This window comes from Siphateles boraxobius, unplaced genomic scaffold, assembly GCF_051911475.1.
Source record: "Siphateles boraxobius isolate OS27281-9 unplaced genomic scaffold, OSU_SipBor_1 19, whole genome shotgun sequence".
In the NCBI taxonomy this organism is placed as follows: Eukaryota; Metazoa; Chordata; class Actinopteri; order Cypriniformes; family Leuciscidae; genus Siphateles; species Siphateles boraxobius.
This window is the reverse complement of record NW_027508799.1, coordinates 22,975,017-22,998,689: the sequence shown is the minus strand read 5'-3', so window position 1 is coordinate 22,998,689 and position 23,673 is coordinate 22,975,017. Positions and strand designations below refer to the sequence as shown.

At 36.9% G+C, this 23,673-nt stretch overlaps 1 protein-coding gene across 1 annotated transcript; it reads right to left on the bottom strand.

The window, feature by feature from the left end:
* Nucleotides 1–2,999: 2,999 nt before the first annotated feature.
* nrip2 (nuclear receptor interacting protein 2) lies at nt 3,000–23,673 on the bottom strand. The gene is made up of 6 exons (XM_077234345.1): nt 23,016–23,673; nt 12,864–13,226; nt 7,897–7,979; nt 7,477–7,604; nt 6,881–6,933; nt 3,000–4,440 (listed from the first exon to the last, which is right to left on the bottom strand). The coding sequence occupies exons 1-6, from the start codon at nt 23,166–23,168 to the stop codon at nt 4,321–4,323; spliced, it is 900 nt and encodes a 299-aa protein (XP_077090460.1). The 5' UTR covers nt 23,169–23,673; the 3' UTR covers nt 3,000–4,320.

The window sequence follows — 23,673 nt, the reverse complement described above, 5'->3', positions numbered from 1 at the left end:
TCCCTGTGACTAATGCCTGCGCCTGTCTTCCTCCCTTGCATCCGTGCTCATTCTCATGTGGAGACAGAGAGGGATTCCAGCCTGTTGATTGACAGTGAGGCGTCAAGATTCCCCACGCGCCGGCTATCTGATTCTCCGTTTCCGGACATTTTTTTAATGGACACTTAACTTCTCTAGTGCTGGTCCTAATAGTCCCTCATTCCACCGTCTCATCAGCCCCCTCAGAGGCGCCCCTGTCGATGGAAACACAAATGGCAGTTTTAATAAGCCCCTATGTTTATCCCACTGGCAGCGGGGTTTCCGTTTAATGCTTTCCTCTGTGGTGGTTCCTCATTGGCTTGTGCCATTAGAGGTGCAAAGCTCATTAGATCTTGATATTAAACACCGCTGTGGTCCTTTCGCTGTGTTCTGCCCTTAGCCGTGTTCATTACGGACAGGAAGATGCCCCTTTCCTCTTTATTCCTCCTTCGCACCATGTTGGATTTGCCGTGCATGTGAGTCTTTTCCTCTAATCAATGCTTCTCTTTCCACCTGCCCGATCCGACACCATGGGATGTTCTCGGGAAAAATATCACACCGCGTTTGGTGGTGGAAGGATTTAGGGTCGAGAAGGGGCTGGTAGATTGTTCACACAAGGTTCTGTTCATTTCTGTTCTTTTCTATGAAGGTGTCAATCAAAGCTTGACCCCTAAACCCACCTGTGTGCTGTAAGGGAGCTCATTCCCTGCCTGTTAGTCTCATGCATCTGATGCACTCCCACTGGATTTCTTGTTCACACTTCAGATAACAGCCATACAAAAACAAAAAGTGTCCTGTCTGTTGTCCATTCAGTAAATAAATAAGCATGTTACTAAAATTTGATTCATTTGAGGAGCGGTACAGAAGAATCTTGAATGCAAATAATACATATACAGTATACACTCGCCGGCTGCATTATTAGGTACACCTAATCACATGGCAGCAACCCAATGCATTTAGGCAATAGACATGGCCAAGATGACCTGCGAAAGTCCAAACTGAGCATCAGAATGGGGACGAAAGGTGACTTTGAATTTGGCTTGGTTGTTGGTGCCAGACGGGCTGGTCTGAGTATTTTACAAACCGCTGATCCACTGTGATTTTCATAGACAATCATCTCTAGGGTTTACAGAGAATGGTCAGAAAAAGCAAATATCCAGTGAGCGGCAGTTCTGTGGGTGGAAATGCCTTGTTGAAGCCAGAGGTCAGAGGAGAATGGCTAGACTTGTTCGAGCTGATAGAAAGGCAAAACTAGCTGCGTTTCCATTACCCTAAAAATTGCGCAAATTGAAATCGAGAATTGAAAATACGCCCAATGGAAACACTTGCATGAGGCAATTTGAAAAAGGAATATTTTGGAATGACTTATCGTGAGAGAAAAAAATGATGTTCTGGTCGCATAACATCGGTTAATGGAAACGTCGTCATTTCGCAATAAACAATCGCTACAACCGAGGTATTGTAAGCTAAGAAGCTACAATTCGCATGCACAGGCTCAACAAACCTAACAACTGAAGATTGGAAAAATGTTGCCTGGCCTGATGAGTGTGCTGAGTCAATGAATTCTGCTGCATATATATTTAAACTTAATTCAGATCTTTGCAGGTGTTTACATACACCGATCATTCTTCTTGCAAATGCAGATCTTGCAGATACTCGTTTGTCTTGCAAAATTAGCAAACGTGTCAATCCCTAAAACTACGTGTCAGAGGTTACATTGCTGTTCTGTAAATCTGCACAAATTTTTTTTTATTGCGCCCATACAATGAGATGTCTTTTAAAACTGTGACAGGATGTGGCATGTGCACTGAGTCAGAAGAATACGCCACAGGCCCCCCGTTCCACAGTGGGTTATGAAGCAGTAGCAGAGCCCATCTCTGTGTGAGCACTGGCTGAAAAGAAAGAAGTATTTTCTACTCTTCTGTGTGGCACTGAGGCTTTACAGGATTATCTGTTATTCTCAAGTCATCATTGGATGTGACAGAAAGACATGGGACACAGCATGCGACACAGCCATTTACAGATAAATAGAGAGAAATACATCACTGCTGTCTTGTCGTGCTGAAGCAAATGTGGTTATAAAGTGATTTGATGTTGAATTTAATTTCTTTTCTCCCTTAAAGACCACAAAAAAGGCATTCACAATGCATTTTACTTCCATAATGCAACATATCTGAATGAAACTGTGCAAAATAATGTAGGGAGGGATTTACTTTACAAGTCTGGATTTGATTGTATTGTTAAAAGTGAATAATAGATGCTGTGATATCATTGGCTGTAATGGATAATATTATTTTACCCCTCCCAAGTGGCTTGTTTCATTATAGCAGGAAAGAACAGTTGTTTCAGAGCCTGGAACGTTTTTATATTTTCATGAAAAACTATGAATTATTATTTTTATGACTATTAAGTTGTTTGTTTGTTCACAATGAACGCAAAAAAACCCACTCAAAACGCATTTAAAGTTAAATACAATGAGATTTCAACGATTTCCACAAGAATGCTACCTACAAATAGATTTTCACATAGAAAACTGTTTAGAACACTATAAATGTAATTTTAGAACTATTAGAATATATTTTCTTTGCTTTTTCAAAGAATGGATTTAATGTTTTTTAGACTCCGACAAAATGAGCAATTCTTGTCTTGGCTGTGTTTCCAGTCTTCATGCTGGTTGAAACAGGAGCAGCCTGCCCTCAGTGGAGGGTCAATAATGTCATCCCATGTTGCTCTGAATGGTTGTGGGAACATCTTTTCCCTCCATCATCAGATGAGAGAAGCTTAAAATAGGCTGTTGACTGCCCTGGGCAAATCAACATTAAGATCACGTGAACCTCTGTGTAGAACCTTCAGTGAGTGAGGAGCAGCACAGTGTTTTCGCTGTTTTTGCCAGCAGTCGTGCAGGTGTTTTTTTCCTTGGGTTTGAGATTCTCTGGATGCTTGTAAGAGATCTGTGCATTAATGAAGACCAGAATACCACCTTTATAGCCAGAATACATATTTATTTTGTTTAGGCAGAGAAAATACTATTCAGAGAAAAGGAAACCAAAAAACACCAAAAATAAACATTTTTTTTCCCTCTTACAATTGGCCCTCAAAACAGTGTAGAAAGAAAGAGAAGACATAAAATTGGCAAATATATGGACATCCTTCACTGAAAGGTCATCCATACTGTTAAAAGGCTGGATGATCTTGGTTATTAAGCATTGTGTGCCAACAATTTAATTATCCCCACCCTTTAGACTGAGTTTGTGTGGGACATAGATGCCCTTTGGGTCATCGGTTGGCATTTTAGTGGGAGATTTTGGCTGTATTAAGACAGTCTAGTTGTGCTTATGAGCGGAAAAACAAAGCAATGAGCAAGGCGTAGGAGGTGGAGAAATGCTTCCGGTCATGAGGACAAGCTGAGCAGCAACTGAACAGGGTTTCCAGAAACTAGGCTCTAGAAGAGGAGAATTTAACCATTCTAAAAGAAAACGCATGCAGGTGATACACACTCTGACGGACCAAAAGCAGAAAAATACAAATGGAAAAGTCTGTAAAATCGTGAAGTGTTTTGCTCGGTTTGGGGGTCATTGAGTGAGATTGGAGCCCAAGGACTCAATTAACATTTGATTGGGCTGGCTGTAGTCCTTCTTATCATCTGAGGGCAGATTTGACTTTCTAAAGGGAAATGAGGTTTGAAAACACAGTCTTTGTTTAGTTAAAGGCAGTTTCGGGTGAGAGATTTCTAGCTAGAGGTTTTTGTGAAAGAAACTTTCTGATTTCTTTTTTCTTTTCTTTTTTGACACATTTAAAAGTATAAAATCAGGTTTTAGGGATTGTTTAGGAGATCCCAAAGTGTGAAGTATCTCGTCAACTCTCAGTTACTGTAACGTACAAGAATATAATGTACTTGTATTGTAATTAAAATCACCACTTAAAGAATATTACTAATCAGTCTTCAAACATTAACTCAATTTCTTACGGATTAACCACATGCCCCTTTTGTCATTTTGATAAAGGCAATTTTAACATATCAGAACACAACCTTCCTCCTCCTGAGCTTTATTACATTTAATCAAAACTAATTCAGCACAGCAAAGTATAATAAAAAAAAATCATAGTTGGCAGATTTCTGTAAATAGCACAGAAACAAACAATGAATAACAAAGAAGGAAAGATGTGAGAGAGAGGAGAGGCCTGTTTATGTTGATCTGGCACAAGGGAACACTACAGACCAGATGCAGGCATCCTTCCGTCAACTTCCTCTCTGATTACATGGGTACGGTCATGGCGGTTGTTGGGCACGTAGGTCCGAGGTCACATGTTTTTGTTGTTGTCATGGTGATGGCACTGGCTACAAGCGGGTGGATCCAGGAAGGGAAGCTCCTGCTCTGTGCTGTGGAGACGGAGCACTCTGGAGTTCAGGTCCACACAGCACTGGGAATAGAGAGTTACTTATTATATTTACTTCTCATTGTCACAGTTGCTGCCTTTTCTGACTTATCAGACTTGAAGCTTTCCTCTTACAAAAGATCAAATATTCCATAGAATTCTATCGATCTATCTATCTATCCATCATCTGTCTGTCTGTCTGTCTGTCTAATTGTCTGTCTGTCTATCTATCTATTGTTCTGTCTATATATCTCTGTCTGTCTGTTGTTCAATCTGTATCTGTCTGTCTGTCTGTCTGTCTATCTGTCTGTCTGTCTGTCTGTCTAATTGTCTGTCTGTCTAATTGTCTGTCTGTCTGTCTATCTATCTATTGTTCTGTCTATATATCTCTGTCTGTCTGTTGTTCAATCTGTATCTGTCTGTCTGTCTGTCTGTATGTATGTATGTCTATCTGTCCGTCCGTCTCTATCATTTTATCTATCGTTCTTTCTGTTTGTCTGACGTTTTATCTGTCCGTCTATCTGTTTGTTTGTTTGTCTGCCTGTCTATCTATCTATTGTTCTGTCCTTCTATTTGTCTGTCTGACATTTTGTCTGTCTGTCTATCTGTTAGTCTGCCTGTCTATCTATCTATTGTTCTGTCTATAAATCTCTCTGTCTGTTGTTCAATCTGTGTCTGTCTGTTGATCTATATCAGTTTGTCTCTGTCATTCAATCTGTCTGCCATCCTATCTAGATTTCTGTTTGTCTGTTCTATCGTTCATCAATCGTTCTATACGTCTGTCTGTCGTTCAATCTGTCTGTTTTTCTATCTATCATTGTCTATCATTCAGTAATACGTTCTATCATTCTGTCTATCTGTTTGCCTGCCCTAGCAAAAAATGATGACACCTTAGCAGCAACTTAGTAATCAGCATCAAAGTTAATTTTCTATTTTTAGATACTTTATGATAAGAATTATGAGCTGGGGACATTTCAAGACGCAGTAACTACGTCAGCACTGGAACTGAGAAATATGTATTTATTTGATACCAGTTTTCACAGTCTGTTTTCTCTAAAACCAAACACCTCTGTCACAGGATAGATCATAGTCTAAAGACTTGACTTTGGTCACTGGTTCTCACAAAGTGTAATTACTGTGTTGTGCCTTTGTAAAGCAAGATTATTGGTGAACAGGCTTTGTTGTTGTTGTTGTTGTTTGCCACTGTACATGTAACAGTCTGAAGAGCGTATATATATTCCAGGTGAAAAGAATGGCTGAAAAACAGGCCTAAGTTTAATTCTCCTGTTTATTGTCTTCACAGGTCCGCGTTGGTTTCAGGGATCCTTCTCCTTGCATACATTATCTTTTTCTTCTGACAAGAATAGTATTTGCATATACTTAAAGAGATACTGTCCACGTCCTCCACACTTTCATCCTCTAGCTTTCTCTCTCTCACATCCCCTTTTCTCGCTCCCACTGTCATACTTTAAAAAGGATTTTCTCTTCTTTTAATAGCTTTTAGCTTCCTCCTCATAACTCAATTTTCCCCTGGCATTTGAAATAACCATATTCAGAACAGAGTTAATATTTAGATATATGATCAAAAATAACTCCCCCATCATCTACAAAGCTACTTAGTGTCAGAAGCCATCTAACATAGTCTCAAAACTTCTTTGCTTCTTGTTTTCGGACTTATTTCATAATATGATTTGCATCACGTTATGTCTGTGATGATTTCAGCATGCTTATTTTTCACAGTTCAGTTGTTAAAAATCCACTGGTAGAGCATTGCACGAGAACACATACTACTACACATACTGCTAAATAATGTGATTTTTATCAAAAAAAACTTAAACTATATGACAAATTATATGATTATAAGCTTGTAATTTGCTATTATTAGGTCTCAATTAAAGGAATGATGATGTGATCTAGATCAAACTGGGGGCAGAGGAAAAGGTTGAGATGAAAAAATTGTGTAAAATTAATAAAATATTATTCATAATAAATAATATTATTAAGAACAAAATATGTGTTAAAAAATGTACAGAAATTTACCCAACATTTATAAATATTTTATTATATCGAAAGCAATAATTTTGCAAAAAATGTGTAGAGAATATTTCACACATTTATATATATATATATATATATATATATATATATATATATATATATATATAAATAAATGTGTGAAATATTCTATACAGTATATGTATATATAATTATTTTTTTACCGTATAAATTGGTTCTTATACACGAAAATATACACAAGGGAATCATCATATTTGGGGGTCAGAAGCATTAAAAAGTTTGCAACATCTGATCTGCTATACTGCTAATCGTGTTAGTCATCTAGAAGCAAGTGATTTTCAAAAAAACTAAATTCATGCGTTTAAAACTCAGACTGAAAATACAAAACTTTTAAAAGCCAGAGACGCGTGGATTAGAAATCATGCCACTCGAGACTCTGAAGATAAGGTTTAATAAACGCAGGGCTTACTTTGAGTTCCAGCAGAGTCTGTAGACCCAGACACACCTCAAACGTGGCATCCTCTGTGTACAGAAGAGAAGTGAGACTCAAAATGTGGGAGGCAAAAAGAGAACATCTTTCCCCTGTGAGCATCATTTTATTCTTTCTCTAAATACAAGAGCACATGAGGTAGCTTAATAAAACTGCCATCATTGGTATAGCTTTATTATAAATCTGTATGCAATGCATGCAGGAAACACGACCGACACTGTGCCCAAGTCATGTGCTCTTCTGTTATGTAATTCCTCTGTGCTGCCCACATTTCTTTGTTCAAGCATTCCCAGACTGAACTGGAAAAGGTCAGTAGCTTACTCTGAAACCTGTATGCAAATACAAGCTGAAGACACTTATATTAAAATCCCTTTTCACACTCTCATAAGATTTTCCTCTTTTCATTAAACTTAGATATGGTTGAACCCGGTTCTGTTAAGGAGTATGCCCTGGATGTCTCTCAGCTATTCTGTATTCAGTCAAATCTATCAATCATTTTATAAACAGCTGAATGGTGCCATGTTTTTGTTTTATTTTTTATTTTTTATGCGACTGGAGATACTTTGAAATCTGACCTATGACCTGGGCAGTGCATTGAACTCTTTCTCTGCCCAGCTGCAGGTGCAGGGACTTCACTGTCTCCACTGTTGAATCACTGAGTGGCAGCTTGTCTTGAGGTTTGTCATCCTGGTTGGTTTTCAGTCTGCAATAAATACAAGCATTTAGGACATGTAATATTTTTTTATTAAGGTTTAATGCCCAGTTTCACAGACAAGGCTATGTCTCAGTCTGAGGCTGTGTCTCAGACTGTGCCTAGTCTCAGACTAAGTAAACCCTATTATGGGGACAAAATGACAACATTGCCCCCCAAAGATGGCAATATCCGAAATCCTTGTCCTTATGGGGACGTGTTTTGGAAAACAGCTTATTAATCATACTAAGTGATGTTTTTTGAAATTTGAATTGTTTGTTCTGTGTGTGTAAAATAAACTTACCCCAGTCGTCTGCAGCATGTTTTAGAGATGTGGTTGTGTTGGCACCCTGTGTTTATGGATAACATCACCTCTGCATCTCCACACTGCAAAATAAAATGAAAAAAAATCTTCACTCAGATGAATTCCTTGATAATATAATATTTTTCCCTTGTGATGCCTTTTTTACATGACAGGAATAGCAGAACACATTATCAGTCAACAGTCTAACAACGTTCTCAGTCTGCATACTAGTTTCACACAGACGCCAAGCTGAGACACTACAGTATGTTGAAGAACAGATATTAGTTCTTGCTCTTTTAAATAGACAATGCCAGGTTTTGTTTTTGCATTGTGTGACAGTATCAGGATTGATAGTTTAGCAGCGTCTGAGGATAATAGTCCTGGTTAATGATGGACTGACACTGTCAAAGCTACTTTGTGGAAGCCCCTGTCGTTTCGCTTCAGTGAGTCAGTTGATTCTCAGTCTCTCCTTTGACCTGAAATTCCATCAGCGCTTGCAGAATTCAGAGCTCATCAGATGAACAGTGACCCTGTGCTTTTGCAGCATTTGCTGTTTGGAAGGTCTAAGTGCCTGTTCATGTTGCTTGCTTGACATTTATGTGTAAATAATTAGTTCTGTATTAGCAGAATTTGTGGATTGTTCTTTAACTTAGCCATCCGTTTGTTTCCTGATGGATTCTTCCACACGTTTTGGGTCAAACCACAATAGCTTACTCCATATGTGTTATTTCTGGAATTTTTCTTAATAGATCAGCGCAAAAAATGCTGAAAAAAAATTGTGGGTTTTTTTTAACTCCTTTTTTTTCATACTTCCTATGTGCAAACATGCACATTTTGTGCGGGGAAAAAGACAAAGTATAAATATGAAAATAGTACCTTTTATGTCTTTTGTTTAATTTTCAAACAAAATGTGCATGTCTGCAGGAAGAATGAAGAAGACAAATATATTTTAGTTTATATATTTAATTTGTAGTGGAGATATTATGGTAACCCTTTACAATAAGGCCTCGTTAGTTGACGTTAGTTAATGCATTATCTACACTGTAAAAAAGTATATGATCAATAAGTTATGACAACATCTGTTTTTACATTGCTTTAACTCATCAGAATAAGTTAAGCAATTTTCAACTTTATTTGTAAGTTATACCAGATTCAACTCATTTAAGTCAGTTTAATTTATTTTAAGTTGTAATGACTTAAACATCCAAGTTAATTGTACTTAAAAATTTTAAGGCAGCAACTTTTTTACAGTGTAACATTAACTAACAATGTGCGATACATTTAGTACAATATTTATTAATCTTTGTTAACCATTAAGTAATAAAACTTCAGCGGTTCATTGTTAGTTAGCTCAGGTCCTTCAAATAATATTAACAGATACAACCTAGATTTTAATAATATATTAGTAAAAGTTGAAATTCTAATTTACAAACATTAATAAATGCTTAAGAAATACTTTTCATGGTTAGTTCATGTTAACTAATGTAGTTAATTAATGTGTATAATGTAACTGCACCTTTTTTTTAAACACCTGAAGTGTCGTTGCTGTTACATCATAACTGCCTCTTATAAAAAGTATATACTATTTAATTTAATAATTAATAATTATTTAAAAAACAACTCTCCAAGATCAAGTATGTTACCATGATTTTGTACAGTAAATACAGCCATTAATAAAAGTATTTGACTTGATTTGATCTGGATTCGATTATTTCAGAGAGCTGCAATAATAATACCATTTGGTTATTAAACAACTATAATATTTGATAAGTAACACATTACCTATTAAATAATACTTTATTATTATTATTATTATATGATATAATAAATTAGTGTCGTGGGAGGAGGACGCCTCAGCTGAGACATTTCGAGGGATTTAGAACCGGTTTTTGGCATATGGTCTCTCAGCATGCATGAGGATTTAAAGACAATATGGCTCCACCTACACACAGCTAAAGCGTTCTTAAGCTTTTGCTTTTGCTCTTCGCCAGTTTCCTAACTGCACAGTTAATGAGTGAGGGATGAGGTCTGCGTCAGCACTGTTCCACCGTTAAAGATAAATAAGTGGATGAGAGCTTTGTAGCAACCTCTTTGAGTTTCCTGTCACTCAAGGTGAGCTGTCACCCCCGCAACTTTCCTACCACATAAAAGGTGGGACACACCATCTCTCGCACCAGTGCGTCAGTCTCTCATTGTGCAAATACGGGGGGCCGTTGAGCCCCTCTAGCACATTGTTCCGACCCCATTTCCTTGCATTGTTTCACACTTGTTTCTTCCTCTGCTAGCTCTCTAGTGCTGTGTTGAAAGTGTTTGAAAGTGTGGCCTAAATAGAACACAATGAGGTGGAAACGCACCATATGAGGGAAACTGACTTTGTGATGTCGTGTACGTCTTCATTAGTTTCTCAGTGTCTTTCCTTGCACCCTGCACTCCTAGTGGACGCTATAAAAACAGTCAAACTCGGTGGGATGCTTCCATTGTGAGCTGTGTTATGTCTTTATTTGATTGCCGCTATTATAAATGGGTGTATATGTGTGCATTGGTGCATGTGCGATACATTTATAATGATGCTCTCCATGGAGCAAAATCGTGCTTGACTTTGCTGCCTCAAACTGAAACATATCTTTCCAGAAGCGGAGGCATGAACCAGTAAAACGCTGCCCCACTTATCTGGTTCTTCATTACCCAAGCTTTAATTAGACGCTGATGGTTTCATTCCGTCTTTCAGTTCACCCTTTGACAATACAACTGCATGTGTTTTCAAGAACATTCAGTTCATTCGAAATGCAACATTCAACTGAGAATTTCCGTTCATTTAACTTAAATCTGGATTTACATGCCTTATTACACTGCTTTTTGAAATACTTCATTATGATTGGCCGGACGTGTCATGGCCAAATGTTTTTTGTATATTGACCCAGCACTTGTCACTTGTATAACTTTGTGGTCTCTTTCTTAAAAAGAGAATACTATACATTATTGTTACATTTTTAATATTAGGTGTCATAAAATAACAATGAACAATTTTAACAGTATTTATTAATCTAGGTTAATGTTCATTTATAACTAATATACCATTATTGTTATTTGCTTTTTGTTCATTATACATTAAATATATATAGCTAAGCTTTGTAAATGATAAACTTTAAAAAAAAATTGTATTTATAGTGGTAGAATAACCTTGATTCTTTTGTTTGTTTTTAGTTTGTTTGATTGATGATAATAATGCTAAGTAATTAATTGAATTTGAAATGTCAAATCAATTAATTTTTAAATTAAAAATTATTAATTTGTTCATTTATTTACTTTTTATCTATAAATAAATAAGTTGCAGTCAGCTGTTCATTATGGCAAATTAAACTCTGTTAACTGTATTTTGCCTTCATTATTACCATGCTGTGAGCTGGAAAAGCTAATATCTCTTCAGGTAACCACATTTTCACAGGCATTGTCATGGTTGCCTAATTTGAGTTCGGTGGTCCATTGATTGGTCTTGTTGTTCTTGAATTGTCAGCTGACATGTGTAGGCAGAGGAAATTAGCTGCTCTTTGGTTCACACGCTTTAATTTAGGGTCTATTTTTACCACGCTCAATCACTACATGAATGGAGGGTGATGGAGAAGGGTCCTGCGAAATGGCCCATTTTGATGATATTCAGTCTGCTCTATAGTAAAAGAGAGAACCGTTTAATGGAAATAGATGGTGCTGGAAAACCTTGAAACATCAGGGAAATTTAGAATAGGTATTTTCAGACCTGAGGAAATAATTTAAAAATAAAAAATATGTATATATTTTTTAAATTCAGTAGTCTAAACTTAACTTTTTAGCTATTTAAAGTTTTGAAAATTAGTTTTTAAAAATGTATATATTTTAGAACAAGACGCCTTGTTCAGTAACTTCTAATGACTGGAGAAGTCATTGAAAGTTATTAGCTAATTCTGTTCCTTTCCCATATACATTACTATTCAAAAGTTTGGGGTCGGTAAGATTTTAATGTTTTTATTTAGCAAAGACGCATTAAATTGATCAAATGTGACAGTAAAGGCATTTGTTGTCAGGGTAATGTTGTTCAGTGTTCTTGTGTTTTCGTTCATCATTCATGTGCCTGTATTTCTTTTGTTTCCTTTCAGTTTAGTCTTCTTAATTCACTTGTTAGTTGCCTTAGTTACTAATGTGTTTCACCTGTGTCTGGTTTAGTTGCCTTTGTATGTCCCCTGTATTTAGCCCTGTGTTTCAGTTGTTCCCCATCAGTTGTTGTCTTTAGTAAGTGTGTAGAGTATGCTGCTATTTCTCCTGGTTTTCTCCTATGAACTGTAAATAAATTATGTTCTTTCTATTCATCAAAGAATCCTGAAAAAAAATGAAACGGCACCATTGTTTTTTACATGGATAATAATAATAATAAATGTTTCTTAAGATGCAAATCAGCATATTAGAATGATTTCTGAAAGATCGTGTGACACTGAAGACTGGAGTAATGATGCTGAAAATTCAACTTTGCAATCACAGGAAAATATTACATTTAATAAATATTTTAAAATAAGTAATTTAACTGTATTTACTTAATTTTTTATCAAATAAATGTAGCCTGGTGGTCAAGAAACTTCTCATATACCGAGCCCAAACTTTTCTTATAGTTCCTTGTGTCTTATGTATGAGTTTTTGAACCTTTGAAAAGTATTGGTTAGATAGATGTTATGTCACCATACAATGAGTCACTTGCGCACCAGTTATGTCATCTCGGTTATAAACTTTGCATGTGGTGTTTCACTGATTTGGGCTTTTTAGATGCATACTGGCCCTCTAAAACCCTCTCAAACCCCACCGTCGAGAACAATCGACTGTGAGGAAAATAAAACCATGAGTCATAGGGAGCCAGAGCTTGTGTTTTGTCACTGCAGCAAGCTGTTATTGCTTCTATTATGGGCACAGACAGCTCAGCTCAGCTCATCTGTGTGAATGCCTACCTTACACTGGACCATTAGAGCTGAGAGGGAGGATGCTCTCTCGGCCTCTTTTAGACCTTTCTTCCTCTCATCTCCCAGTTTGTCTTTCTGTTTGGACTCTGTCTTCCCTCCTGCATCGCTGCTGTCCCCTTCATATTCATTATCCGCATCTTCGTCAGACCTAAGGCTCTTCTCGCTCTCCTCTGGAGACTCCCTCTCCTCCGTGGAGTCATCCACTGTGCTCTCGCTCCTCTCCTCTGGATCTCCGCCGTCTTTGCTGTCTGCCAGGGGTGAGCGAACAAGAGATGGGATGTCCCGGGCCTCTCCACGCAAACGTGGAATGTTGCCCTCCATGAGGCGTCGCTGCACGATGCTGTGGGGCTGCTGTATGGGGCACACAGGAATAGGAAGTGATGTCATTCATTGCTATGGCTGTACTATATTTCTGCAGTTTGTATATTTTTGACAGTATGCAAATTTTCTATATGCATAGATAACCTGATTGTTCTACTATATTTACATAAAAAGGACTTCAAATTAAATATAAGTAATATCTGTTTGTTTGTTTTTTGACATAAAACCGGACTGAAAAAATTTATCGAATTGAATTAAATTAAATATTTTATATAGAATTAAATATTAAATTAAAAATATGCACAATATAAATATTACATTAAATTATATTAAATTAAACACTTAATTAAATTATTGTCATGTGACTAAAGTGTTACATACTATGCTTGAAATGTTTATCATTGCAAAATGCATATAATGAATACTAGTGTTATACTTCAAACGTACTGTAGCCCATGATTTTTTCATATCAGTAAGACTGCTGGGGGAAAAAAAAAATCAACCTACAAATTTTTTTTTCCAATTTTTGACAAACTCATTTCTTTCAATAGGGTCCTCTGAAGAACCTGTGGAGCTATTTTGTAGAATGATATTTTGCTGAGCACTTTGACGATACATGTTTTTTTCCCTTTTGCATTGCTGCAGTGTGAATGCCTGTGGGAAATAAACAGGTTTACGGATGTTTTATCAGTCCGTTTTTCGCCATTTCAAACTCCAACATTAACCCCTGAGTGCTAAAGTTATGTAAGTTATATTAGTTATGTGTGTCTGCTTTGGCCACAGTTCCCGAAAGACACCATTAACTTCCAGCATGCTTTTAATGTAAAGTGGTATAGTTTTAAAATAGCTTTTTTATAAAGTCGTTTTTGAGGCTGTGAGTGTCACTCTGTCAACCTTCTTTAACAAACTGATGCAATTCCGTCTCATTCAACAGGCTAACAGAATAACACTAAAAATAAACATCTCAAATCAATTCCTCAAAGCTTTCTTCTGATGCCTTTATTTCAGTTTCATTGGCCTTTTAAATGTTAGTGTGATACTATTATGCGGTTATATTTCTTTTGGCTAGATAGCACAATATCTCAGTTATATTTCAGAAATAAATCCTGGTGATTGTTGTTTATGACAGATGAGTGAATATTGGATAAAGAAGGCAATCTGTGCACTGTACATAGTGCAGGTGCTGTGTTACTGTCTATGAGATTGCTTCTCCCTATAACATAGTTAGAGAACAGCTGCCATTTCCACAGCAGAGCGACCTGAGGAGACCAGACTGCAATTTGATCTGCTTTTTAAATTTTCTCTGCCTCTAGTAATACAATTATCAGGACCTCTTGAAAGTATCATTCAGATATTCTCAAAGGGGAAGCTGAAAATACACAGAGAAACCTAGATCTTCCCTTCCTTTTCTTTCCCATCTCTTTCATCGGCTGCATGTGCTGTTCTTTTGTAACTCAAAGCACATGCTCATCCTGATCAAAGATTCAGCTTAAGATGATAGATGTGTTTTGGAAAGTATATATATACACATACATATATATATATATATATATATATATATATATATATATATGTATTCTTTTATAATGTTAATTATATATATCATAAAACAATTTGAATGAATAAAAAAAATATATAAAACAATCATAATGTAAAAAAATCGCTACATATGCAAACATATACAAAAATAGGTCTTTGAAATATACAAAATACAAAAATAGACATATACAAAAATAGGTCTTTGAAAAGGAATGGAATGAAATAAAGCCTTTCATATCCAAAGTACATGAGCATTGAATCAGAAAAACTTTCATCCTGTGCGTGTCAACATTTTTCTAGCATCGTGCTGTAAATGTGTCAGCTCACCAAAACATTATCACTAGGTATTTCCTCCAGCTACGCAACAACACTATTGATCCGCTGCTGTGGGTTAGATGGTGTGTAATAGCATTTTTTATAATAGACTTTTGTATATTGATCGAAAAAGAGTGCATGTCCGTCAGCAGAATCCCCAGCCACAATGAGAGTTCTGTTGCTTTTTGACTTTTTGCTATAAAATCAGCCTGGGTGGCACTTCATGTATTCAAGGCTTACAGATGTATGGATTTTCATCTTCTTTCATCGAATAAAAAGTCACAGAGGTTGCAACAATCTGTTCTCTTATTCATTGATCTTTACAAAATCCGATACCGTGTGATCAGACGAAACTATATCCTCACACAGAGTCAAAGGTTGAGATGGTATTGCAAAGCTCGTTTTATCCCGGCATTATAATGAGATGACCTCCACAAGAGCCCTTACATTCCCGTTGACACCCTCTTACAAGATGAGAAAAACCATCCAGCTGTGACTTGACTGTGGACGGTGCTTCAGATGCTCTTTATTGCTGCTTACATCCAAAGGCTGGTAAATTAGATTGTTATAATTGATTTGATTGATTACTTTGCCTGCATGAAAACAAATGCATTGCTCTTGTTTCTGACAGCTTGACAGACCAATCATAACTTGTTCGGTTTGTCCTTCTGCTCAGATGTCCGGCTTGTCTGGTGTGGGTAAAAAGAGAGAGACTGAACTTGTTTTGAATAAGAACGCAGGTGAAGTTAGATGTGTATAACCAAAACATCTGTTACTATTTACATGCAGAGTAAAATCTGGATGATGTCCGAAAAATACAAGTGTGCTAAGATCCAGGTTGTTAAACTGACCTTATGACCTTGATCCTAAAAAAATACACAGTTTAGACCATTTACCTGGTAATAAGCATAATCTCTGTAATATCAGGCATATCAACGATGACATAGTTTGATCACAGCACAGCACAACACAACAGTGCAGCTTTAGCCTAAAAAAACATCTGCCTTGCATCACTTCCATCCACCACTGGATTATGACAACATCAGTAATTTTACACATAGTTAAGTATAAATTAATCAGAATGAACGCCACAATTGCCGTTTTATTATTATTGAAAAGATTAATAATGTAAGTGAACACATCAAGTTAATTGGGCTGTGATGAACCTTCAGAACTGCCTTAATTCTTCATGGCATAGATTCTGGAAACATTTCTCAGAGAGTTTGGACCATATTAACATGATAGCATCATACAGTTGCTGCAGATTAGGCTTTTTCTTGCTTGATTTAAACATCTATTTTTTTTTTAAAGAAAAAATTCAAGAAATATCTGTAAACAAGTCTTAATATTTTTTAATATTTTACAGTTAATTATATAATTAATAAAATAAGATTAGATTATAAATAATTATCTTGCTAATTTATTACGTCTTACATCTTATAATTGAAGATATTTTACTGTAAAACAGATTATTGAATACATTTTACAGTCTTTCTACTTCAAAAATTTCATTTAATTCAGTGTTGCCTCTTTGTAATTTGTGAAATTTACTAGCAATTTCTGACTGAACATTGTTTCTACACCATTTTTTTAGGGTACATGTACAGGTGAATTCAGGTAAAATAGTTTTTTCAGTCTGCTTTTAAACACAACAAAACTGAATTACCTTTATCTTTATCTGGGTTTGCTTTTGTAGGTTGATTTTGACAGGATTGATCATAGCATTATGTTTCTCTCTCTCTCTCTCTCTCTCTCTCTCTTTTGAGAGCTGGCTGTCACTACATGTTGCCTTGATAGAGCGATGCTCTTGTGTGGTTCTGATAGTTGTTGATTTGAAAAGACTCTGTAACCTTGTGCATCTGATTATATAAAGTCATTGACACACCAGATGCATAAAAGAAAACAATATTGACTAGTCAGGAACTATAAAAAGACCACCTTTCATAATAAGATTTTTAATACAGTCAAGGTAAAGCAGTCATTAAAGGAGGACATAACAATGCCGTGACGAAACATTACGCTTAAAAGAACAGCTGTTGTGTAATTTATGACAAAATATGACATCAAATTTATGTAAAGACTATAATGAACAGATTAGATTTAGAGGGGAGATTTACATTTGATCATATTCAGTCCCACCAGAAGAATTATTTAAAAATCGATTTTAACTTTTAACTGTAAACGCTGCAAGGGCCTTCATGAATGATTCATGATTCATTTGCGTAGGTCTGTGAATTAGATGTGTGTTATTATTGGTAGTTTTGGGGCAATTGCAATCCCTGCTCTGAAGGAGAAAAATATCTGTCCCAACCTGACAGTGATGAGCAGAAAATGATGTGGCCCAGAACAGCATGTCCAAAACAACGGTACTGTTGAATTGTGGGTAAATAGAGGTGAGTGTCTATTTATGGTGAAATAACTGACCCTTTCACAGCATTTTTGTTCCATAGCTTTAAGAAATTGTTGGCACAACTTGAGGAGTGACCTGCATGAAGACCTGCATTTTTCCACTATAAAGAACCTTTTGTACATTAAAAAGTTTCCATGGATGCCAATAAAGAAACTTTTATTTTTAAGAGTGTATTCGCATGATTGGGGAAAGGGCTTGCTCTCTTTCTCTCTCTTTGTGTGATTACCTGCTAATAGCTCATTATCAGACGGCAACAGCCTCCTCTCTCTCATTCAGAGAGTCGTGTGACCTGCCTAATGGCTAATCTCCTGCCCCAGCACCAGACAACCAGCTTTTCTCTCTCTCACTCTCACTCTCACTCTCACTCACTCACTCACTCACACTCTCTCTCTCTCTCTCTCTCTCTCTCTCTCTCTCTCTCTCTCTCTCTCTCTCTCTCTCTCTCTCTCTCTCTCTCTCTCTCTCTCTCTCTCTCTCTCTCTCTCTCTCTCTCTCTCTCTCTCTCTCTCTCTCTCTCTCTCTCTCCCTCTCTCTCTCCCTCTCCCTCTCCCCCCCCCCTCCCTCTCTCCCTCCCTCCCTCCTCTCCCTCCCTCCCTCCCTCCCTCCCCCCTCTCCCTCCCTCCCTCCCTCTCTCCCTCTCCCTCTCCCTATTCATCTTAACCCTTTCCCTTTTCCCTTATACCTTCTATGAAGCTGTAAAGCTGTTTATTTCCCCCCCTGACACAGGTAGTATTTTTAGCATCTCTCCTAAAGGAACATCTTGTATCTCAGCTCCTCACAGTCCCTCAGAGATCGAGAAGAGGGATTGAGGTGAGAAAAAAGTCCTCACTAATTAGCGTTAATGTTTCAGGATCAATGAGGCCATGAGGAGTTATAGTCTGGACACAAAGCTCCCATTACTCACTTGTTATCAATCTTTACACTATTTTGTTTGTTTGTCAATAGTAAACTCTTAAAAATAAAGGTTCCAAGAAGAAGTTTTTGCAGCGATGCCATGGAAGATCCATTTGGGGTTCCCCAAAGGATCATTAAGCAAACTGTTTTTAAAAGAACCTTTTTTTTCTTAGCATAAAGAGCTTTTTCTGATAATCACAGAACACACACACACACACATGCCTAGCATAAGTGAACACACCCATGCTAAAGTTGACTAAAAAGAGGAATAAAAAATAATCTTTTGGAAATTGATTTTAATTCCTTAATTTAAATAGAAAACTCCAACCTTTAAGGACACCAATTTTCTTTGTGAATGAATAATGTATCGTAAATAAATAAATGTTCTTCCTTAAAATACACGGTGCATAAGTCAGTACACCCCTATGTTAAATTCCCATAGAGGCAGGCAGATTTTTATTTTTAAAGGCCAGTTGTTTCATGGATCCAGGATACTATGCATCCTGATAAAGTTCCCTTCGCCTTTGGAATTAAAAAAGCCCCACATCATCACATTCCCTTCACCATACCTAGAGATTGGCATGGGGCACTTTCCATAAGATCATCTCTCAATGCAAATCAAACCAGCTATTAGGCTATATGAAATAACATGCCAATCTTTAAGTATGGTGAAGGGTATGTGATGATGTGGGGATATTTTAATTTATACATTATTCATTCACAAAGAAAATTGGTGTCCTTAAAGGTTGAATTTTTCCTCATATTTAAAATTAAGGCATTAAGATCAATTTCCAAAAGATGATTTTTTTATTCCTCTTTTTAGTCAACTTTAGCATGGGTGAGTTCACTTATGCTAGGCACTGTATATATATATATATATATATATATATATTGTGTATATCTATATACATTGTATATACATATACACACACACACACATATATATATATATATATATATATATATACCTTTTATGGTAGATGCGATGCATCGCAGCATTATGCATTAATATATATATATATATATATATATATATATATATATATATATATAAAATTAAGGATGGAAGACCCCCCCCCACACACACACACATTTGCACACAATTCTGCAGAAATCACTGGCATGTATGCATGCAGGCTGTCAGTCACGTGCTACAACTCTTTTACACACATATTCAGTCACTGTCTGCCCTCATCTTTGAATGGTGAGAAATGTTCGGCCTTGGACTAATTCAACAAATAGCGGTATAAGTAGCACACAGTTCTTCAGTGCATTAAGAAGCATTGTAAGGAAGGTAGGAGTCTGTGCATTTTTCTCTCTTTCAATCCATCCACAACTCCTGTGCATGAATGCTGATCTGAGTGTGCCCTATTCATGCTCACTGCTTTGCTCTCTGTGTTCTAGTTCACGGCAAGAGAGAACAAGGCAGTATGAGAGAGAGAAGAAGGGATTGCAGAGGGCCTAAGGGCCAAAGAGCTGAAAAACAAACCTACGATTACGTAACAAGAACAATTTCACGTGACAATTGTAGGTTAATTAGAGCAGCAAACTAGGGTGCCTTGAGAACACTTCTAAAATCATTGGCATGTACACACTTTATCCGATGTGAATCAGCCTATACAGTGACATTTAGAGGAGTCAAATTTATTAAAAATATAGTTTAGGGGTTATTATACAAAAATATTTGACAGTCTCTCTCTCTCAGTGTACTGATTATGTTCAGTTTTGGTTTCGTTACCTCTGTGTTCCTGATTTGCCTACTTTAGTTCTCTAGTTAGTTTCCCTGGTTGTTATCAGTTCTCACACCTGTTCCATTTGATTACACTCCCCATATATTTAAGCCCTGTTTTTGTTCAGTTCTTTGTCTGGTATGGTCATTTTATACACTGTTGTATGTTATTGTCCTGTGATATATATATATATATATATAGTACATACATACATTCAAATTATAAAATTTAATATAAATTAAAATCTATTAATTATAAGTATGACATTTTATATAAAATTTTAATTAAAAGTGCAATAAAATATGTAAAATATTAATATAATTTTTGAATATATATATATTTTTATCTACTTCCAGGGGTGCTGTGCCAGCCAAGCAACTAACATTGAGATAAATGAGAATGCTAACAGTGAGTTTTCTTCAGGTATATATACCTCCTCGATTTTTTTGTAGTTATGGAAACGTTGTTGAAATGCTGTGGAAACATTTTCATATACAATACATTCAATTATAACTATAAATTTAATTGGACTTTGTTTGGGGCCTTCAACTTCTCCAAAATTCTCTGTATTCCACACCCTGCACTTCATCCATATGAACACATAGGACATAATCTTTCCCTTTAAGGGGTACACAATGCACTGTAGAGTGCAACAAGACAGTGCCATCTGCCTAGCTGTCAGTAGGTATCTGTCTGCCCTCTCTGACTCGCCACGGCAGGACAAGCGTGACACATCTGTGCCATCCGTGAGTGTCAAAATCGAATCTGGTAAATAATTGCTTATGACAGCCTTCATGAAACAAGAAAGAGGCAGGGAATTGTTTTTTCTTTTTTTTTCTTTTTTTTGGACAACAAAAGCCAGATGGTGATTTTCAACAGCTGCATGAACAGTAACACACAAGAAAACAAAACAGAATATGATATTCTTTGAGACACATCGAGCGTTTAAATCGATGTGTTAAGACAAACAACTCCACTGACAACAAGTTATCTTTAGCTCCCACATTTTAGAGGCTCTGACATGGTAAGCTGCGCACACAAGCTTCAGCTCTTCCCTGCTGTGCATGGAGATCATTTAAATGCACTCTCTAATCATAGGAACACATATATAAACACGCATGCGTGCCTGTGCACGCTCACACGCTCATATTCTGAAGGTTTCTTGGAGTGCGCACTAGGAGTTTGGGTATGTGCCATCTAATCAGAGTAGTGGCTAGAGATGACAGCGGGACAGTTAATATGGTAGATAGACAATTTAATGACACAGAGGAAGAAGATATCACTAAATGAACAGGACATTACCTCTTGGTTTATTGTTGGCCTATTGTTGTGTGTTTCAGGTAGTGACAAACTTATATTGTGGGGAACTTGTGGTGCCACTAAGACTTTGTAAAGGGACTAACATGGAAAAAGGTATCTGTAACCGTTAGGATTAGGGGTAAGATATTATAATTATTTTGATATGAGATTATGTGTGTGTCCACCAATATTTCTCTCTAAGGTTCTGATGTTGATAACTAAAAATATGTGGGGGGAAAGCTAGAGAGCTTAAGCTGTGAGAAATCTTGTGTGGAAATAGGCAGCTCTTATTAATTCATGAGGGGATTAATTTGCGCACCGTTACGGAGATTTCGACTCAATAGGGGCGCAGAAGCCCAGAGGCAATATAAAATTTTTCTGTGCTGCTTATGTAACCTCGAAAAAACTTTTTACTTTTTGTTGTTGAGAAAAACAGTACAAAAATCAGTAAAAAGTATCTCTAGATAACATTTTTTATTATTAATTATAATAAATAATATTATAATCCGAGGCCGCGGAAGAGGAATTGTGAATGGTATTAGGCTATGTCTGGATTTCATTCATATTAGACTCATACATACTTTTTTTAAATGGTGCTTTATCAAATGTAGTAACTACTTAGTATGCGATTTCGGATACAATCACTGACTCTTTCAGTCAACTGATCTATTCAAAAACATTAATTTCATTTAATGTTAAGAGTCATTGAATTATTCACCAGACCATTTGGATTAGAAACACTGATTAATTAAAAAACAAAATGCCACTGTGTTGCTCGAATATGCATGACAGTTGGCTTCGTTTGGAAATAGTTTTGTTGGCATAGCAAAAATACATAAAGTGGCCATATTATGTAAGTTTAAGTAACTCAATATTAACTTCTTGCTTATTGAACTCCTGTATAAAAGCAATACCATACTCACAGTTGCGTTGCTCTGAATATCAGCACGATTGTGATTCCCTGCTGCATTGTGCCTATAGGAATCACATTCATGTCGGCACTCTTGCTAGTGTGACTACCTTATTATATAACTAATTGCATATTTTGAACAGTATTTTTTTCATTATTAAATAACAATTATAATAACACCATATGGACGTAGAGGTTTTTGCATCTGAACTCTTCATTTTATAATAAACATTTACATGTTTTTCAGGTGACCAAAAGGTCCACCTAATAAAAAATAGGTTGCACTAAGCAAGAACGAAATGTTTGTCCCCAACCTCATAATTTCCTCACAAATTAATCACTTAATTTAATGTCAAAATATCAAAAGGGTTTTCAAAGAGGTTGAGTAGCGTTGTAGTAATTATAATTAGCTTGATTCAATTACAATAGATGTCAATGGGAGGTCCTCACCATGATATAAACTACGACGTGTGTGAAAGTGTGTGACTTTCATCTTCCAGCATGGAGGGGAAGCTGGAACCGGATCTACTGATGTGTCAGAAACATTCACTGTCATGCCTGAAGCGCTAAGTAATGCATCGTTTTATGCATCAGTTACTGATTTGCATATATATATATAATGCTGCGTGCATGAATCCTTTCACATATTCACGCAAAGTATTTACATAAGTACATTCATAACTGTCACAACCATTTGAAGGATGAACAAAAGAGCCACTCACCAGGTCTTTGGAAGTGCCCATCCTCTTCAGCCCATCCAGGGGCAGAAGATCTGCGGAGTCCTTGTGGCTGAACTGGGTGGCTTGTTTCAGTCTCCTCTGCTGGTGCATGATGGCTTTGTCCCTCATCTCTAACTCCTTCTTGCCCTCACTCATGTTTTTCGTGGACGAAAGGCTAAATAAACAGAGCTTCCCACTAACACAGGCTCTACTGAAGCTTATTGTGGCACTGCACTGACGGGTGAGAGCCAGCAAGACGGTGACCCTGACTCAAAGCGAGACAACCTCGTACGTACGCGCTCCCCCTAAAGCATGCACATGTGAACGCATGCAGGCGTAAATTAGTTAAGGGATCAAAAATGGCCAATTTTCCCCTGGATGACAACTTGTCACCAAACACAAGTTGGAATTACTCCGCTTAAGTCCCCTATTGTAGCTTGTAATCTCCTGTGGCAGGTGATCCTGATAATCTTCTCCTGTGATTGACAGCTGTCAGTCCAGTGCAGTGATTGGCATGGATGTCATGGTGTATAATGTGTGATTGTTGAGAGCTTGAGTCCGTCTGTGTCCTAGCGATGTTCACGCTGTCCTTGCAGCGCCGCAGAGGCGAACTGTCCTCCCCTCTTTCCCTCTCGTTCTCTATCTCTCCTCCCCTCCTCTC